General features: G+C 46.9%; 1 protein-coding gene across 1 annotated transcript; it reads left to right on the forward strand.

The window, feature by feature from the left end:
* The first annotated feature begins 3,810 nt into the window (after positions 1 to 3,810).
* On the forward strand, positions 3,811 to 5,455 carry LOC146200506 (peroxynitrite isomerase THAP4-like). Its single transcript, XM_084592954.1, has 3 exons — positions 3,811 to 4,109; positions 5,154 to 5,241; positions 5,319 to 5,455. The coding sequence occupies exons 1-3, from the start codon at positions 3,945 to 3,947 to the stop codon at positions 5,411 to 5,413; spliced, it is 348 nt and encodes a 115-aa protein (XP_084449080.1). The 5' UTR covers positions 3,811 to 3,944; the 3' UTR covers positions 5,414 to 5,455.
* The last annotated feature ends 11,947 nt before the right edge of the window (positions 5,456 to 17,402 follow it).

Consider the following 17,402-nt stretch of genomic DNA (forward strand, 5'->3'; position numbering starts at 1 on the left):
AAGGGTTCAGGGGGAGTTGCGCTCATCTTCCTAAGAGACGCCGGCCTGTCAGTCCTACGCCATGATAGGGACAACGCAGGACGCTTTGTCTCGATTGACCTTAACAATGGCATGCGCATCATTAATGTATATACCCGATGCCGTTTTGGACAGCGAGAATTTTTTGAGGGGCTAGAAGAGAGATTTATTGGCCCAGCCAAAATAGTGTTATTGGGGCGATTTTAACTGTGTCCTCTTCAAAGAAGACTGCCGCTCTCTTCGGGGTACACCGCGGCGGCTTATACGAGACCACAATGGCGCACAGGCCTTGCGTGATCTGGTGGAGGAGACTTAACCGATGCTTGGCGCGCACTCCAACCTGGTCGCGCCGGCATGACCTGGTCTGGCAGTGGTCTCGAAAGCCGTTTTGACCGCGTCTATGTCTCCGCTAGCGTAGCTGATTCCCTGCATTCTGTGTGGGTATTCCCCAATGCCCTAAGTGATCACAAGCTGCTTATCACGCGCTTGTGTGCGGCTGATATATCTCCACGAGAAAAGGGTTGCTGGAAATTAAACACGCGACTTCTGGATGACGAGCGTGTCCAGCAGGAAGTCGTGAAAATTATAAAGCGTTACGTCTCCCCTAACATGGATGCACAAAGCTGGGATAATATGAAAACCTCCATCAAGATTTGCCTCCAAGAGTGGGGGAAGAAGATGGCGCGGGAAGAGAGAGAAGAAATCCGAATAGTCTCGGATGCCATCTTCGCGCTATCGGCCCCATTTTCTCAGGGACCAAGCATCCCCGCGGCGTTGGCCACCCTGCGTAAGGAGTTCCATCGTCTTCTAAATCGGCGCTGGGACAGACTTCGCGCAACAGCACGCGCTGAACGATGGGAAACCGAGGCATGGTGCTCCCGTCATCTGCTACACCGTCGCCTTGCCAGAAAGAACGAAACCCTCTCTGCAGTCGAAGATTCACTCACCGGCCATATTGTTACGAACCCTGAGCAGGTACTGAGTTTAGCACGCGATTTATACATCGAACTTTATGCTGCTGAGCCCTGCACCCCCACATCGTTCCAGCTGCAGGCAGCAACTGATACACCTAATCTGGACGACACATGGCTGTCGTCTGAAGAGCTACACACAGCTCTAAAACAGATGAAGCCAAACAAGAGCCCGGGTATTGATGGACTCCCGCCAGCCTTTTACGTGAAGTTTTGGCCGTCGCTAAAGTCCGCTTTCACCAAGTTAGCTAACGATACCCTAGAGCCAGGGAAACTAACTACAAGTATGAACGAAGGCCTCATCACACTCCTGTGCAAAGGACACCTACAGGAGCAACAACCTTAAAGCTTGGAGTTCAATAACCCTTCTAAATACGGCCTACAAGGCAATTGCCAAATGTCTCCCTTTGCGCCTGACGCCTGCTCTGTCGTCAGCAGTAGGCCCGCACCAGGCTTGCTGCGTCCCAGGCCTCTCGGTAGACCTCCATGAGATGGCTCTGAGAGACCTTTTGACATGGATGGAATCGCGCAGCCTCAATGGCTTTCTTTGCTTCCTGGACCAAGAGAAGGCATTCGACCGCCTGAGTCACGAGTACCTGTTTAGGACACTTGAGCTCGTGCGCCTTCCCGTACAATACATAAATATGTGCAAGGCGCTTTATGCCGCACCACAAGCAGCAGTCATTGTACAGGGGCGCATCTCAATGCCATTCCTCGTGGAAAGGGGTGTCCGTCAAGGTTGCCCCCTCTCCCCGTTGCTCTATGTCATAGCAATTGAACACCTCCTGCAAAAGATTGTTAGAGATGGCGGCATCCACAAAACACCTTTGCCAGCTGGCCCTCCCTGCACTGCAGTGTTCGCCTACGCGGATGACGTTTGTGTGGTGGTGCCAGACACAACATCACTGGAGAGACTACTTGAATTAACTACGGAGTACTGCCAAGCGAGTGCGGCTCGCCTCAATCGCAAGAAATCCACTGTTATGGCCTTGAACGCGACCCCCTCCCCTACCACTATCCAATCGATCTCTGTTACTCGCGAGACAAGAATCCTCGGATATTTCTTCGATTCGGCTGGGCCAGCGCCTAGAATTTGGAATAGGGCTGAAGAGCAACTAAGCATCAAAACCCAGAACCTTGGTGCTCTAAAATGCTCTAAAAGACAATGCTGATTTCTACCCTCAGCTTTGTGGCCAGCATTCTTGACATCCCCCCAGACAAGAAAAAACAGCTCCAGAAACACATATACCGCTTTTTGTGGCAGGGAGCCCCCGATAAGGTAAAACGAGCCATTGTCTGCCTGCCCAGATTCAAAGGTGGCCTGGGGCTGCCCGATCTGGATATTCTCGCAAGGGCTCTGCACATCAAATGGACATTCAGAGCCGTCGAATGCGACATGCCGCTAACAAAAACGATGGCTTCGTACTATCTGTCGGCACGGCTGCGAACATTCACTGAGAAGGCCCTACACCTCAACACCCCGCATGCAGGGTCACCCCTATCATTTTACCGAACCGCAGCCACAGACTGAGAGTACCTGAAAGAAAACTCGTCTGACGTTGACCCACGAACCATGTACCTGAAAGATATTATCAATATGATCACCCCTCCGCTTCCTGCCCGCCTATCAAGCTAAATGCTATGTGCAGAAAGACCCAGTTGGCAGTACATAACCGCCCACTTCCTCGATGCACGCCGAGCCTCCCTGATGTGGAGAGGCTCTTACCTATCAGAAGGCGTGCCTTCGTCACTGCGACGTCAGGAATGATTGACCTGTGTCCCTTCTGCTTGGCCCGAGAGAGCGGAGCACATCTTTCTTGACTGCCTAATTCCCGCAGCACTCCTAGAGCGTCTGAGAGATATGTTCGGCCTCCCCGGGATCCCATACCCCACCGTGCGCTACTTCAACCCGCTTCCAAAGGAAGGGCGCAAACAGTTTGTCTTGACACTGGCAGAGGTCAAATATCAGGTGTGGTTGGCCCGCTGCAAAGCGGCCTACTCGAACAAGACCCCGAGCCTCCATGAAGTGAAGGCCAACATCAGAAAAGAACTATGGTTCCACCTAGAGAGAGAGAGGGACGCCACTTATAGAAAAAGAAGTTTTTTGAAGAATGGGGACACCCCATGGTGATCTTCAAAGAAGAAAACGGAAAACTCAAAGTGAGATATTAGAAGACTTGCTCGCGTTAGGCTTCGACCCACCGGGGTGGTGCGGACGTGGTGCATATGCACTGCGACCCCGTCCCGGTGGGAACAGGCCGGATTGCATGAGCCCCTTGGCTGGGAAAAGCCCGCTCCCTGAAACAAAAAAAAAACCCAAACCTTATGGTGCGGGAGGCCTTGCCTGGGGTAGCCGTAGGATGATGATGGTCGCAGGTTGAGGTGTGTACCCTCACAGGAGGATCGCACCTAGTGCATCCTTCCTTCCATCTGACAAGGCAAGAAAGGAAAATACACGGGCCTGCTACTGGCTCTGTAGCTGAGCCACCTCCGCTGCCTCGTGCGGAAAGATGAGAAAATAGACAAGAAAAAAAAAGAGGGTGATAAAGACGCGCGCCGCAACAGCCGTCGCAAACCCCGACCTAAGCGGTGGAGCACCTTCTGAAAATTTGCTGAGTGTAGCTGGTGAAGGGTAGCAGTTCCTGGCCCTATGGGGCTGAGACTAGTGTTCCTGTATATGCTCCCGCAGGGAGCAGAGTTGCGCGTCTGTTTTCCCTCGCCGCTCCGTGCACCATTCGCCGAGACGCGATCACATGACTTTTGTGACGTCAAGTGCTCAGTTTTCTGTGGGGGAGCCAACTTGCAGGCACAACGCCGAACGAACCCTCGTCTGCCCTCGTCAGGTCGGCGCCTCGTGTGACCACACGCGGTGTGATACGGTTCACACATTTTCCGTGCGCACCTGTGGCGTCAAGTTATCTGTTCTAGTGTTAGATACAGGCGCAGTCGTCAGCTATGACTGGGTGCAGTGCGCCTAACTGCACCAACCGCACTGGAAATGGCAAAGCGTTTTACGCAGTGCCATGTGGAAAGTCGGCGGCTGAAGTGCGTCGGCGACTGAGGTGGCTTTTGACAATGGGCCGCGATAAGCGCGCCCCGAAAGGAACTCGAATATGCGAGGTAAGCAGTTCGTCTTATTTACTCGGAATGTAATGTTCATGTTCTGTTAAGCGGCTGTGTTGAATCAACTGTAGCGCTACTCATTGATGTACGTGAGCAGACTTGTGCGCTGGAGAAGTATGTACGGTTAATGTGAAATCATGTCGCATCTACCTTGTTGCGAGCACTGCGCTTGCGTTTTGATCGTTCGTGTGGGTATGCAGCAGCGCATGGACTCAAGCATTGCCTGTGAAAACCACTGCCTTCTGTATAATATCGCTTCTTGTGTACGCCGAATCTCGAGCGCCTACTCCTCGCTTCTGTATACATGTCCACTTCTTCGGAATTGTTGGTCGTTTTCCACGGCGGACCTAAGAAGTGATTTTTTTTTCTGACGACATAAGAGTGAAGCAGTAAGTTTTACTTGCAGCGTAACATGCCAGGAGTTTGTAACAGTTTCCTGCTTTTCTTGCGACTTCCGTGACTTTATTTCGCAGCGCATACGTTGATTCTCAGTCAACTTATCACTGGTATTCTGTGCTCATATTTCGCAACTGACTTATCGCTGATAAACAGCTGTTCTTACTCAGGAAATGACAAGTTAAGAACATTATAAAGCGTTGTTATTCAAGTGTAGAGATTCACATGAAGCATGTGAGCCGAGGCTCACAATTTGTGCAATAATTTATATTTCCGCTGTAAAGGCTGTTTCTCGAACCGATCGCACGGTTAGCAGGTGCGAGGCATCTTCGGACCATTTATTTATAGCATTTGGTTTTCCTACCGATGGTTTTGTCAGTGGTACTGTACTGCACATGCGGCTTACGTCGACGCGAAACTGCGATTACAGTTTTAATGCTGGTGAGAAAATGTGCGGCACGGAAAAAAAAAATTTGCGCGGAATGTGCCAATGCAAATAAATGCTGTTTTTACCTGTTGCATTGTGGCAGCTGTAGAAACTTGTCATGAATGGGCATATTCAGCACTGCTGTTTATGGCCAAGTTGGCTGGTGAATAGTTCTTGTATCTACCTTTTCATTATGGTTGCCTTGTAAATACATGCAGGATCATTTTAAGGCAGACCAGTTTGAGCTGTACATCAAAAATGGAAGAAAAGAGCTCAAGCCAGATGCTGTGCCTACCATATTTCGCCGTGAGTTCTCAGTGCTGAAGTCTCTGATGTGCCCATAATATAAATGAACGCCAGCAATACAAACTTTTTTCATGCAGGCAAAGAGGCACTAGAAGATAACGCAGTCATGGAGTCGACCTCATCAATGCCAGGTGCAGTCTCTTTGGTCCCTCAAGAGCTTTGTTTTCTGTAACAAACAGCAGTCACTAGTAATTTTTTGCTATTCCTATTTTATCCTTACAGCTCATTCTTTCAAGGATTATGAGCTATGTACGTTTAATGATACATGCAAGGAGGCTCAAGGAAACAACACAGTCATTGACTCGATCCCATCTACGTCAGGTGCAGTCCGCTTAGTCAATCACGAGTTTTGTTTAGCGTGACACATAGCAGGCATTAATTTTTGTGGTATATTTTTTTGCCTCAAAACTTCTGTGAGAGATGAATCATTCAGCCTGTGTGCTACACCTGAACATACCAAGAACTTGTCTTCAACATCATGTGAGATGAATATCTTTTAATATCCAGCTGAGAACATAGAGAATAATAATAATCATTTTCTTCGTATCATCCTTATTCTGTAGGCTTGGAAACAGCAGAGTCACCCAGAACCCCTTCCCCTTTGCTTGAAGAGCAGCCTCCTCCAGCTTTTGAAGGTGAGACAGGAGGCCATGTTCTGGACTGGGCTTTGCTGATAGTAGTAGCATGTGTAACAAGTTTTTTGGCATGTCACACAGATTCGCCTTCTGCCTGATCTGAACAATTGCTTTTTCTCACGGCCATGAAGCATGGAGTGAGTACGTCTTGACTCACTAAGAGTGGAGAGCTGGGCTTGTTGGTTTCTGATAGAATTGTGAGTCATGCTGTTGTGCCCTACTGGCATCAGGTGTCACACTATCTCAAGAAGGTCGGCGACAAGTGCAGTGTACGTGTTGTATTCTCAGCCCCGGAAAAGCTGGGACGGATGTGCCGCCTGTTAAATGACCTAAAGAAGAAGACTACCGGCAAAATCAAGCATACTAAACCCCTCAATAAATGTGAGGTTGACATGGTGTACAATATCCCTCTCGCCTGTGGCAAATATTACATCGGTCAGACTGGACGTTGCATTAATGGACGCTTGCTTCAGCATCGCAGGACAGCTCATTCATTAAGTGGCGGAAGTCATTTAGCTGACCACATTTGCCGTTGCTCGCACGAGCCAGCATGAAAGACATTTTTCAAGGAGACACAAGTGCTGTGCAGGTTTAAGACACTGAAGAATCGAGAAATTTTTGAAGCATTTTGCATAGCTAATGATAAAGAGAACTGCGTCAGCGACCCTTCTGTGGTGCTGCGCAAAAAAGAGATGAATTATCAAAAGGCAAACATGTTGGGTCAGCCAAGTAGGCGATGTGAAGGCGTGCTAATGTATTAGGACGGGGGGGGGGGGGGGGGGGGGGGAATTGGTAGTTATCATGCTAGCTGTCACCGGTTATCATGCCAGATATTTTTTTCATCTGGTCGTGATAAACTTGTGATAAACCAGCCCTCTGTACATAAAAAGCCTCTTTGTGGAATAAACCTCAGTTGAAGTTCGGCAGGCATTCGTGGGCTCTGTATTTGTCCGTGTGTGTTTTTGTGCACGGGTACAATGGCTCATATTTCTTTCTTGATTCAGCTTTTTTTTGGGGGGGAGTCTCAGTGTGCCAGTAAAGTATCTCGAGATTGTTTTACAGTGTATTGCTAAAATTGCAGGTCAAACAACACTGGACCAGCCTGTTTTCTCTGACTCGTGGCAACTGCCACCACCCACAGGTAATGTGGCCATTTCTTTTTTCAGGAGAGGCTGGAAAAGACCTTATAGTTTTTTAGGCAGGCTTTTCTCTAGTATTTGTGTCTGAATTTCTCCTCATTCACTGCATAATTGTATGAGGAACTGTCGCACATTTTACAAGCTTCACCTTGATGTCAAATTTGACGTGCCTGTAACTCTTGGTTTTTGTTTCTGACATCACAGCTTCGAAAACAGCACAGAATTGGGTCCCAGCTTGTCAGGCAGTGTAGGGTTACAGCATGTGAGGTCTTTCATCACCATTTTATAGCAAGCCATTTATTGGCATCTTTCTTATAGTTCTCCCAACCCCTCGTCACTCATGGGCACTGGGACAAGCTCGGTTAACCAGCAAACTCAAGCTTACTCTGACCCAGGCTGACCCGAAACTAATGAAGTGAAACTTGTATGGGCTTACAACTCAGCCGTGCTCACTCAGACAAAGGACTTATCTGCATATTCACTTTCTACGGCTTACGTCAACATGAAATGCGGTTGAAGTTTTGTAATCGGTAAAAAAATGCGTTAAGCGGAGAAATTTGTGTGGAATGTGCGAGTGTAAATGAATGCTATCTTTGCTTTCACCGATCGTGAAAATTGCAAATTTTATGGCTCATCTGGGCTCACTCAGGTATTTCGATTCAAAACGCTTCTAGGGTCCTTCACTCATTTCGACTTGCGACTCGTCAGAGGTCACTCACTTGTTTTAGCCCACAACTTATCTGGTATTGATTGTTCATTCACACTCTGTGCAGGGCATTCAAAATCAAAAAGAGAGCTTGACCTGGAGCGGCGACTGAATGTCGAACAAAAGCGGCGGCGCAAAGCTGAAAAGGAAAGGGATGAGCTCCGTGATTCACTTGGCCGGATTCTTTCTGATGATCAGCTCAAAGCACTAGAAAAGGGGACAATGAGGGGACACTCATGGTCTCCAGGCACACTCCAGAAAGCACTCCACCTCAAGGTTGCTTGTGGAAGCAAGGGCTACGAATTCGTAAAAGAAAACGTTGTTCCCTTGCCTGCGACGAGAACACTGCAGCAGCACACGGAGCACCTTAAGTTCAAGCCCGGTAAATGTTATACGTTTGCCTCCAAAGCTTACAAAAATCTCACTCGTTTTTTTTTGTTTTTTTTTTTTGCTCGCGCAGGGATTTTGGAGGAGGTTTTCATGGCACTGAAGGACAAAGTGGCCACATTGACCCAGGAAGAGCGCCATGCCTGCATCTTAATGGATGAGATGCAAATTTCCCCTGGCTTGGATTACGATGCATCATCAGGATGCATTATAGGTAGAGCAAATAATTCATTCTTTGCATTGATGTCAACACTCTTTATACAGTCTTCTAAACCTGAAAAACTGCTGCATGCTAGGACTTGCCAAAGGTATCTTAGGCAAAATGCCTATCACTAATTACTGTGCTTTTGGTTATCAAGACATCTCCGTTTGCTGAGTATTACCTCGTGCGGCATAATGAATGCATTTAGCACTTGGGATAATAACATCCTCTGAAATGCTCAATAGGTGTACATAATTTGCACAAAAAGTGACTTAAAATTCATAGCTCCTTCCTTTTGTTCCTACTGTATGCAGCACTCTAATTTTGAGTCTCTATGCTTGCATTTTTCAGGTCATCCAACAATAGGCCCTTCAAATCCAACCGCTAAGGAAGAACTCGCCACGCATGCATTGGTCTTCATGCTAGCAGGCATAACAAGCAGATGGAAGCAAGCTGTGTCTTACCATTTTACATGTAAGTGATCAGATAGTTTCACTTCATAAGTTAGTTTTTCCAGAAAGGTCTGCACACGCTAAAGTGGATTAGGGCAAAAAATTGATTTCAGTGAGGTTTGCAGGAGACCGTTTTAGAAGATACTTCTAAATTTTGCTATTATATTCTTTTGAGCCCTGCAGCAGCACTTAGCCAATGCTTATTTAAGTGGAAATTACAAGATAATAGTTGTAAGAATGGCAAAGCTGGTTCTTAACTATTTCAAGGCATGTATTTGCCCATTATGTTCCGTACACATTGGGCTCGTGTGACAGCCGCACAGATATTTACTCCTAGAAGAAGCCTTTTGGCAGGGTGTACTTCTACTTAATAGTTACTCATCAAGACAGTTAAGTCACATTGCACCTTGCACGTGTTGACACCTGTGTTCTAGCAAAGGGTATGCTATTTTTTTCAGTAATGCACTAGAAAGCTATGTTATCTGACAGTGTCGCTTTGGTCCTTTCATACATGAGGCCGCATGGTAGTGATTTTGTATTCTTGCAGGCTCATCTTTCAATGCAGAAGAGGCAAAAAACTGCCTTTTCGAGATTATTCGTCGCGCAGAAGATTTGGGCATCACCATTGGTGCAGTTGTGACTGATATGGGACCAGGAAACTTGGCCATATGGCGCCTGTGCGGCATTCAAGTCACCAAGTATGGCAAACCTAGTGTGTCTTGCTCTCACCCCTGCGGTGGAGGAAGACGACTGTACTTCTTGGCCGATGCTCCACACCTGCTCAAAAACCTGAGGGGCCATCTTGTTCGAGGGCAGCTCATCATGCTGGACAAGTCCACAGTGGAGAAGCACAACCTGCCTAGCAATAAGGCAAGACTCACAAATTGTTCTCAGAAAGTATTTGCTGTGCATTAGAGTGCCTAGATTAAGGAATACAAAATAAGTCATAATAGAACAAGCTTAACTTTAGGCTGTCGACAAACCTGTGACACAGCTGAGCATTTTTCTGCACCTTTTGCTTGGATTTACTACTTCCTATTTTGTTCAGTCAATTTAATTTTTAAATCAAAACACAGCTCTTGACTGTGGTGCACATGACTAGCACCAGTTGCCACAATTTTGATCACAAGTCATCGTTCGTTATTTTCTGTCACTGTTGCTCTTAATTCAGCTTAACAATTTATCTGATGTTCCTAAAAGCATGGGCACTCAAATATTGACACACGATAAAGCAAGCATCATAATTGTAGAAAGCAGGAATAGTAAGAATGTGCTATCATGCAAATTGTGACGGTCATGGAGAGAAAGATTCTCGGACAGTGGCCGCGGCAATCATCTGTGATGAAGGCCTGTCAGGCACTCCTTCCGTTTGCTGAGAGTGTCAGGTCGGCACGTCAGGCTTTGACTTTCAAGTACGCTGCTCTCCTACTGACGTCTTTTCTTCTTTTACTCCCCTTTTTCCCTCCCCTCTATATCCCATCATCCCTTTTCACTTGTGCAGGGTAGCAAACCGGCTACTTTTCTCTGTTAACAAGGTATTTGGAGCATAGTTCACAAAGCAATGCAAGTCGAGGAATGAAGGAATGTTATTCATTTCATGACTAATGAAAAGAACAGAGTACCTTGCATTTTTTGGTATAGAGTCCTCAGTATGACATTCCATCTGCTTGCAATAGATTGGAAACCTATTGCTTCACGCAGGGCAAATTTGGTGTGCTAGAACGTAATAAAGGTTTTCTAACAGGCTATTTCTTGAACACTACTATTTCTCTTGCATATTTCTAAACGAAGGGCAAAACGTAACTGTATTATGTTCTCTCTTGTAGGTGTTCGTATTTCTTATGTAGCAGGCTTTGTTTTGTGTGTCTACTCACACTCGCTGACCTTTACATTCAGCCAAGGAGTTCAGAAGTATTTCCGTAATAGGAAATGCAGCAGTGTAACCATGCATGCACACTTTGTTGTCAGGACCTTCAGGCTTTTTCTGATTTTTGCAGGTTTCCCTGGAGTATGTGAAACAGGCATGCGAAATTGATGCCAAAAACAAGCTCAAGCTGATGCCCCATTTGAAGCTGCGGGACTTGGACCCTAATCATTTTGAAAAAATGAATGTAGCATCGGCACATGCCCTTTTGCACCACGCCACTGCTGCGGGTCTGCGGTACCTGGTTCAAAATGACCGCCTGCCTAAGGAAGCCCTCACAACAGGTTTTTTCATAGAGCAGGTTTTCAGATAGTTCACCATCATGAGTTCACGATCAAGGAAGACTGCTCTAAGTGAAATCTGCCCCCAGAAAGCTGATGAAGCTAAAACCTTCCTTTCAGGATTTCTGGTCATGTTTTCAGATTTGTCCATCGTGGACAAACTTGGAAAAGGGTCGTGGAAGCCAGTTCAAACCGGTGTTGTACTCTCAACCTTGTGTGCTTTGCAACTGAGGGAATACTACATTGTGGAGCAGGGGTTTAGGTTCTTGATGTTGAGCAGACTGAGCCAGGATGGTCTAGAAAACTTGTTCAGCACTGTAAGACTAAAGTCACCAATTCCACGGGCAAGAGAGTTCAAGTGCACATTAAGGATAATTGTTCTTGCACAGTTTTCGCAGCCTAGTCGGCATGGCTTGTATTCAACTGACGACTCGCATGACCTCCTAGCTTTTTTGATGAGTAGACAGGAGGAAACTGAGGCTTCTGTTGACAGTATCGTGGACACCAGTCTAGATGGAGTGCTAGAGTTGTGTAAAGAGGAGGAAGATAGCCTACAGTACTTTGCTGGTTATGTTGCGTATGCTTTAGTGCACAAGTACAAGCTGTGTCAGCAGTGCCATACCAGCATTATAGACCAAAACAAGGAGGTGCCTGAGCTAGTGGCGCTGAAATGTTATACAAGGCAAGGAAGAAACCCTCTTAAGGTTCCTTCTGACTCTCTGCTGAAACTGCTGCTCACGTGTGAGCAGCTGTTTCGTGCTAACGAGGCTGGCCTGTTGGAGTCTAAGTGCACTGTGGAGAGCTTGAAAAAGGCAGTTGAAGGCAACTGTGAGTCTCTCAGCATATTTCCTTCGTGTCACAATGTAGCATCAAAGGCAATAAGCCATTTTGTTTTGTGCAGAATGAGGTTTGCCATTAAAGAAAGGAATGCGCAACTTTTGTCTAAACTGCGCCAGCCTGGCAAGTGTGGCTCAAAGAGCGTAGGAATGCGCATTCTAAGCCAGACTGTAAGTTAACCTTCTCATTCCTTACATAGTAATCCAGGAGTGGCTATCTGGGGGCTCAGGTGAGGCAATATTTATCTTTTAAGCGGAAACCGCATGAAGCGATAATCCCTGGCGATCCGTCATGTGACACTGCCGCCAACTCCCGTGATTGCTGCTGGTGCATACCGCACGCAGCAGTCGGACCCGGCGACAGATGCGCTCTTTCAGCGTTGCTCTATTACTGCCGCCTCGTCGTTCGGTCAACGGGAGTACAGTTACACTATATCCCGTTTCTAACACTTAACAGCATGAAGTGCATCGAGGTCACAGCGCTACGGTGGGCTACTACACTGCGCTGCAGACTTGCTTTGCAAGCAGTTACTTTCTCTTGCTCCTTCCAAAAGTGAACAATATCTAGCCACACTAGACTTTTCCTTTTCCTGCCCTACCAATCTTTCACTGAACTGTCTCGATGCACTCATATATGCACAGATCGGCCAAAGTGAGTGACGCCCAAACTGGACTAGGAAAACAAACTTCACTCGCAAAAGAAAAGCCAGAGCGGAAGTTGAGCACCCCCAAAGCCTCCTGCGATTGGCTGCCTTGCGAGCTGCTTCTGGGCGACACGCGAAGATTTCTAAAAACCCAGAACCTGAGCGAGAGCGACGAGCGGAAATGCTTTGGTGGCCCTCAGCCCGCCACGTGGCATGTAGCCGCAATTTGTCAACTCGTGCGGTTAACGTCTTAAGTAGCTTTCCAGGGCCCGCTTGCACAAACAATCTTAAGACTGTCTTAGCTAAGTCCAGACTTAACTGGAGTCTAAAGAATAGGCCACTAGCATGGCCGCTTAAGACTGGAGTCAAGACTGGGCTTCAGTCCTGACTTGAATAAGTCGCTTGTATGATTACGACTCTAGTGCTGTCTTGGTTAGGACACAAGGACGCCAGGTGTCTAAGTAGAGAAATTAGGGAAATACATAGATGCGCTGGCACTGTCCCTGCTGTAAGATGTACACATTCCGTCAATTTTGTGTTGTGTAAAATCCGTGCCATTGCTTTTTGCGGCATAAGATTGTGTTACGAGGAAAAATGCCCCAAGTGGTTGCTGAGGCCGTTCTGGGAAGCCACTCTGGTGAACATGAACCCGAAGCGTTCGACGTTCGGAACACGAGCCGTCTTAAATTAGCTTGGTCTTTCCAAAGACACCATTTAAGTCTGGACTTAGCTCGGACTTTATCGTGCAAGCCGGCCCAGGTTGCAGATGAGATTTTTACTGTAGCTACCTGACCAACTGAGATGCAACAGAACAGTGAATCTCAAGCCCTCGGAACAGTAAAAGTAATTAGGGTTCAACATCCTGAGGTGGGACGTGTTCATGGCAATTTTCATGTATTGTGCAATGTCAGGGTACGGTAAAGAACCTCAGGTGGTCGAAATTGTCCAGCGCCCTCCTCTACGGCATCCCTCATAGCATGAGTCCCTTTGGGATTTTAAACCATATACACCAATCAAAAGAAGGATTTAGGATTGAGAGCACGTGAGGTGTACAAAAACTGCAAATAATTGCTGCTTTGGGGTATAAATGGACATCAGCTGTTCATGTTAGCCCATTGGAGGATTGGCAGTTACAGCAAGAGAATAAATAGGTGTGATATTGCTTTATTACTTGTATGTCTGAGTGATGCATTAGGAAAAGAACAGAATATTGCACTTAGATTTCTGTACTCCAAGTATTCCAGTTTGATTAGAGTGTCACAGCCCTCTGCTATCAAGCGCAATTACATATACTGACTACTCGGTGAAACTGCTTATTTGACGTTTCTTTTCCAACTTTACTACAACCAAATTAATATTATTAAGCATGACTGCTTAAATCCGCCGAACCACCATTCCAGCAGAATGAATCGCACCAAATGTGTTCGACCGTTTCAGTCGCAATGTAACAAGTATTCTTTCCGTTTTCTGTTGAATTGTGCAAAAGTTTGCCCAACGACATTGCCGAAGCAGTCTGCTAAGGCATTTGTGTCAGGGTTAGTTTATTTCGAGTCTTTGCCTGACTGAAACAACAGTGTTATTTATGGCTGGATCTAATGATAAGTACCATGATCCTGAATATCCTTTCTTTTTTTTTCTTTCATTGTGGCCTACCAACCACCTGTGTTTGCATACTTAGCATACTGTTGCGTTTTTTATCATTTTGTTTCTATCCATATAGCTGTATTCTTACTGCTTGGCACCAGAAGTTGTCTGAAATGATCCTTTTATTCCTGTATGCCCTCTCCAGTTTGCACCTGTACGACAGTATTGCAGTATTGATAAATAAAAATCTATAACATGTCCTCAGATCTACCTGAGCCATCACGACCAACATTTGCCTGTTTCAACAGCGAAATCAGAATTGAATTGGAAAGAACCATTTTTCAGGAAGAGGCAGACTGCATGTGCTGATGTTTGTTTACCTTAATCAAATCACTTTTTTTTTCTACCTTGCAGATATCAAATAAAACACAAGTAACAAAAATCTTGTTTGTTCATTCATTTCACTTCGTTTCCTTTCTTGGATACTAGTGCAAGTCTATACCTGTACCTCTGAGCAATATTTGTCACATATTGTCGTCCCATCCTATCTGTAATATTATTACTGCATTAAAATTTTACCGAATTTGCAGTTTGCATCTGCTACTCTTCTACATTTTACTGGTGTATCCTCTGCTTATTCTTCTGCTGCTTCAAACCTTCTGCAATAATCATTTAAGATCAAATATAAGGGACAATGAATCTTGAAAAGGCAAATTTCATGCAGAAAGTTTTGCTACATTTGGATGCTTGTGTAATTTCCGTATAAGCTTCGTTTGACTATGCCATAGTGTTTTGTGGTTAGTAAATATGACCTTAAGAACCATCTGGCAAGGATTCTGTGAGAGGTTTGAGGGTACTAGAGGCAAAAGTCCCATCTAAACAAATTTTGCAAATCCTACATTTGCGAATGATTTCAACTAAAGAAAGCAGAGGAGCCATAACCCCTGCTTAAAAAAAAATCCAGGAGTCGCGAAATGCTTTTATACTGCAACCCAAGCCGAATCTGTGAAAAGTGAGTACTAGTATGCGAAGGGAACTTTAAAATGAATTGTCATTTTTTTTCCTCGAACAATAAGGATCAAGCAGGCAGAAAAATCTCTTGCGTTAGGAAATTTCTGCGTTAAGTCAGACTCGCCTCCTCAGTGCACTGGTCTGCTGAACTGCCTGTAACATGCTGCATAATCATTTTAATGCAGTTCTAGGGGGATGCCTTTCCATATTTTCCACGAATAACTCAACACATGGCGGTGCTTGCGAAAAAAAAAAAAGTAATTCACCGCAATACTCTTTTTTTTTCTTGAGACGAGCACGCGGGAAGACAGGACGGGACAGACACTGTCCCATCCAGAATAGTGTTCCTGTATATGCTCCCGCAGGGAGCATATACAGGAACACTAATCCAGAATGGGACTGCCTGTTCATACCAAAGTACTTGATTCATAAAAAAAAAACGCATGTTTCCAAGTATTTTTTCGTAACGAAAGTATTTTTTCATGCCGCTTGCACACGCTCGGCAAATCACAGATTAGTTTTCGGCGTTATGTTTAAAAGCACCATCCAGTGCAATTTGTACGCAAATAAAAAACAAGCCCAATCGCTCTACGCGGCCAGCCCATGAACGCAGCCCCTGGACGCACGAGCAATGGCTTTCCCGCACAGCTTGGAACATGATGGCGGACGTTCGCGCAACTCTGCTCCCTGCGGGAGCATATACAGGAACACCAGCTGAGACGGTACGTCAACGCCGCTTGCGGTGGGGGCTAGCCAGCCACCGAATCTTTATCTGTTATAGGCCATGATTGCACCCGCCACCGCGTTAGCGGTGGTGGACGACGGCTGTTGCGGCGCGCTCTTTCTCTCCCTCTTTTCTTTCCCCTCTACTTTCCGCACAGCACCGCCGGGGTGGTACAGTGGTAAGACGCCCGACAACTGTGCCGGAGTACTCGGGTTTGAACCCGACCTCGGCGGCTTCGTTTCGATGGAGGCGAAACGAAGAGGCGTCGTGTGCTGTGCGATGTCAGCGCACGTTAAAGATCCCCAGGTGATTGGAATTACTCCGTAGCCCTTCACTACGGCTCCTCTTTCACTTTCCACATTCACTCCCATCTTCCTCCCTTCCCCAACGGTGCGGCTGAGGTGTCCACAGAAAACAAGTGACACATTTACCGCGCCTTTCCTTTCCTATAAACGAATCAGAGGCAGCGGAGGTGGCTCAGCTCGCCGCCGTGGTGGTGCAGAGGTAAGACGCCCGACTACTGTGCCGGAGTTCCCGGGTTCGAACCCAACCATGGTGGCTGCGTTTCGATGGAGGCGAAACGAAGTTGCGTCCGTGTGCTGGGCGATGTCAGCGTTGTTGTTGTTGTGGCTGTAGGAAGACAAAAAAAGAAAATGCATGGGCCTGCTACTGGCTCTGTAGCTGAGCCACCTCCGCTGCCTCGTGTGGACAGAAGAGTAAATAGACAAGAAAGAAAAGAAGGGGAGAGAAAGACGCGCGCCGCAACAACAGCCGTCGTCCACCACCACCGAAGCGGTGGCGGGTGAAATGACGGCCTACAACAGATAAAAATCAGTAGCTGGCTAGCCCCTGCCGCAAGCGGAGTTGACCTACCGTCCCAGCCCCGTAGGATCAGCAACTGCCACCTTTCACCACCTCCACCCTCCCGATGTCAGCGCACGTTAAAGATCCCCAGGTGGTCGAACTTCCTCTGTAGCCCTCCACTACGGCTCCCTTTTCTCTCTTTCCACTTTCCCTCTCACCTTCATGCCTCCCCTTACGGCGCGGTTCAAGTGTCCACAGAGCAAGTGTGACAGATACTGCGCCTTTCCCTTCCTGTGAACCAATTATTATTATTATAGGTGGCTCAGCTACAGAGCCAGTAGCAGGCCCGAGCATTTTCTTTTCCTTCTTCCTACAGACACAACAGTAACAACGCCGAAGTGGTGGCGGGTGCAATGACGTCCTGCAACAGATAAAACTTCAGTGGCAGGCTAGCCCCCGCCGTACGCGGTGGTGACCTACCTGTCCCAGCCTCATCCGCGGCAGCTGTGTTTCGATGGAGGCGAAACGAAGAGGCGCCCGTGTGCTGTGCGATGTGGGCGCACGTTGGTCGAAATTACTTCGAAGCCCCCCACTACGGCTCCTCTTTCTCTCTTTCTAATTTAACTCCCACCTTCCTTCCTTTCCTTACGAAGTGGTTCAGGCGTCCACAGAAACAACTGCGACGATACTGCGCCTTTCCTGTACTGTGAACCAATTAACATATCACACACATTACCCGCTTTGCTCAGAAACAATCCTGCGAAATTCTTTCAAGCAGTTAACCTTAAGAATACCCACGAGATTCCAGTAATGAAAGATTTGGGCAGACGTG

This window comes from Amblyomma maculatum, chromosome 2 (assembly GCF_055883805.1).
Source record: "Amblyomma maculatum isolate TAMU_Amacu chromosome 2, ASM5588380v1, whole genome shotgun sequence".
NCBI classification, from domain to species: domain Eukaryota; kingdom Metazoa; phylum Arthropoda; class Arachnida; order Ixodida; family Ixodidae; genus Amblyomma; species Amblyomma maculatum.